The sequence below is a fragment of the Stylophora pistillata genome, chromosome 4, assembly GCF_964205215.1.
Source record: "Stylophora pistillata chromosome 4, jaStyPist1.2, whole genome shotgun sequence".
Taxonomy (NCBI): Eukaryota; Metazoa; Cnidaria; class Anthozoa; order Scleractinia; family Pocilloporidae; genus Stylophora; species Stylophora pistillata.
The window spans coordinates 44,603,954-44,605,989 of NC_142522.1; the positions used below are offsets into that span (position 1 = coordinate 44,603,954).

The 2,036-nt window shown below is 38.3% G+C and overlaps 1 protein-coding gene across 1 annotated transcript; it reads right to left on the reverse strand.

The window, feature by feature from the left end:
* Positions 1-1,694, reverse strand: LOC111326689 (actin-related protein 2/3 complex subunit 5-A). Its single transcript, XM_022930747.2, has 4 exons — positions 1,480-1,694; positions 1,166-1,238; positions 652-828; positions 1-204 (listed from the first exon to the last, which is right to left on the reverse strand). Exons 1-4 carry the CDS (start codon positions 1,617-1,619, stop codon positions 142-144), a joined length of 453 nt encoding a protein of 150 aa, XP_022786482.1. The 5' UTR covers positions 1,620-1,694; the 3' UTR covers positions 1-141.
* Positions 1,695-2,036: the final 342 nt, after the last annotated feature.

Sequence of the window (2,036 nt, forward strand, 5' to 3'; positions counted from 1 at the left end):
TTAATGTTACTAACAGGTTAATTTAATTGCCTTTCATATGTCAGAGACAATTGGGTTGGATTTTCCTCAAATCTAAGAAGTCTTAATAAATCATATTTTACATGATACTGTTTTTTCCTTTGCCTAAAAAACAGTGACAGCCTAAACAGTTTTTCTGTCAGTTAAAACACGAACAATGGAACCAAGACCAGTCACTGCCAAAAGCTGAAACACAAGAAAATCCAAAAATAAGACAGTAACCCTATAGCTACATTATTATAAATGGGAACACCACATTAGACCACATCCAAGATTTCTTCTCAACATATCAGAAAGAATTCAACCAACTGTTTCAAATATAAGGAGCTATGCTAGGAGGACAACTTTGATTGGATCCAAAATGAAAATAGTTCTCAATCACTTACACAAAGTAGAGCAACTCGAAACATGAACAAGAGCACTAGCGAGTTCACTGCAAGGAGTGCTCTCTCATGCAAACACATAAAAAGGGACTTTCACTGTTGAGGAGGTAAACATAAGACTAGAAAATGACAGATTAGTCTTCCCCATAAACCATCTTTTCCAGAATTTTTAACTCAATATTTTTACGCTACTTGTTGTGTGATCAGTTGGAGAGGTTGCTCAGACAGAAGGAATACATGTCACACTGACCTTTTCATGCCATGTAAGCAACACAGCACTGGATCCCTCTGAAGGCTCAGCAAAACCTCTGTAAACATACTTCATCAACACATCCTGCTCATTCTTGTCCAAGATTTTAACACATTTGTCCACTTCAGCGGCCTTCACAGCCATTAGAACACGTAGCACTATTCCAAATGCTTTATCCTACAAAATAGTTTGTAGAGATCTCTTATAACCTCTGGCTGTAAATTATTTCCTACATAGTTTCATTAAAGAAAGCATAATAAGAGGAGTTTTACACTTTCACTTGTTACCCATGTAGTGTTTCAGACAAGGGGCTCTTCAAAGACCTTGGGTTCAGTTGTAAAATATTGCCTATGAGGTTCCCTCAGAGTCTAAAAGATGGTGGCAATCTGGCCCCATATCATGAAAGGATTCCCAGTTGCATAACCAATAAGATATTCATATGTCAAGCCAGCCAGCTATTAAGTACAATTAAATTTTTAAAACTCATTCCAAAAAATTGATCGTTGTCCTCTACCTTCGTCGCTTGGTTTTTCGACATGATAGGTGCATTCGTCAAGGCAGCTTTAAGGGCTTCTGCATTTTTCTTCCTAGGTTGATGTTAAGGACACAAAAACATAGCTTGGGTTAAGTGTGTTTTAGTGAGCTGTTACATATATGATCCTAACATGGTTAACTGCTGACCTTGTTGATTAAATCGCAATGAAAAGGCAAGAGGTGTGTCTAAGATAATTCAAACTTGACAGAACCAATTTCGTTCCCAATAGCAAGATAGTGTAGACTGCCAAAATGTGAAATAAAGATTTAGCTTTCCGTAGCATAAAAGGATACTGCATGAGCAAGTTGCTGACTTCTCCCTCATCCGGTCCGCTTTGACCTGAATCTTCATCTCCATCGTCTTGAAATGTGTTTTCATCCAACTCATCTACATCTACGCCCCTAAATTTCGTCGACTGGCTCGCTTTCGACATATCGAAGGAAGATTTAAAGGAAATTCTCTCAGACGGAATGGACGGAAACACTCACTCCCTTCCTCTTCCCATGAATCTCCGGGAACGAAATCCTAGAGCCAGTCTCCCGCAGTCGACAACAGTCATCGACGACCGAGGCGGGTATGGGTAGGCCTTTATAGATTATGCCAGCATAATTTTTAGCATAATTTGAGCAAACTGGCATAATTTCTGCCAAGTAGCAATGCTAGCATAATTCGCATATTTGGATAATTATCTGATCATTTTTTATGCTACCTATCAATTTGGCTTTTTTTGGTGCTAACTATCAATTATTATTTGGCTTTTGAAAGGGATATTCCACGGAATATGCAATTCTCAAAACTGTAGAGAACTTGAAGTCAGCAATTGACAGTCAACAAATTACATGTGGTATAT

What these genes read in the sequence shown, in the direction of transcription:
- LOC111326689 (XM_022930747.2), bottom strand. Translation starts at nt 1,619, where the DNA reads ATGTCGAAAGCGAGCCAGTCGACGAAATTTAGGGGCGTAGATGTAGAT. An exon ending in GTCAGCAACTTGCTCATGCA is followed by an intron (nt 1,239 to 1,479) that starts GTATCCTTTTAT and finishes ACATCAACCTAG; the next exon opens with GAAGAAAAATGCAGAAGCCC. An exon ending in CGAAAAACCAAGCGACGAAG is followed by an intron (nt 829 to 1,165) that starts GTAGAGGACAAC and finishes ACTATTTTGTAG; the next exon opens with GATAAAGCATTTGGAATAGT.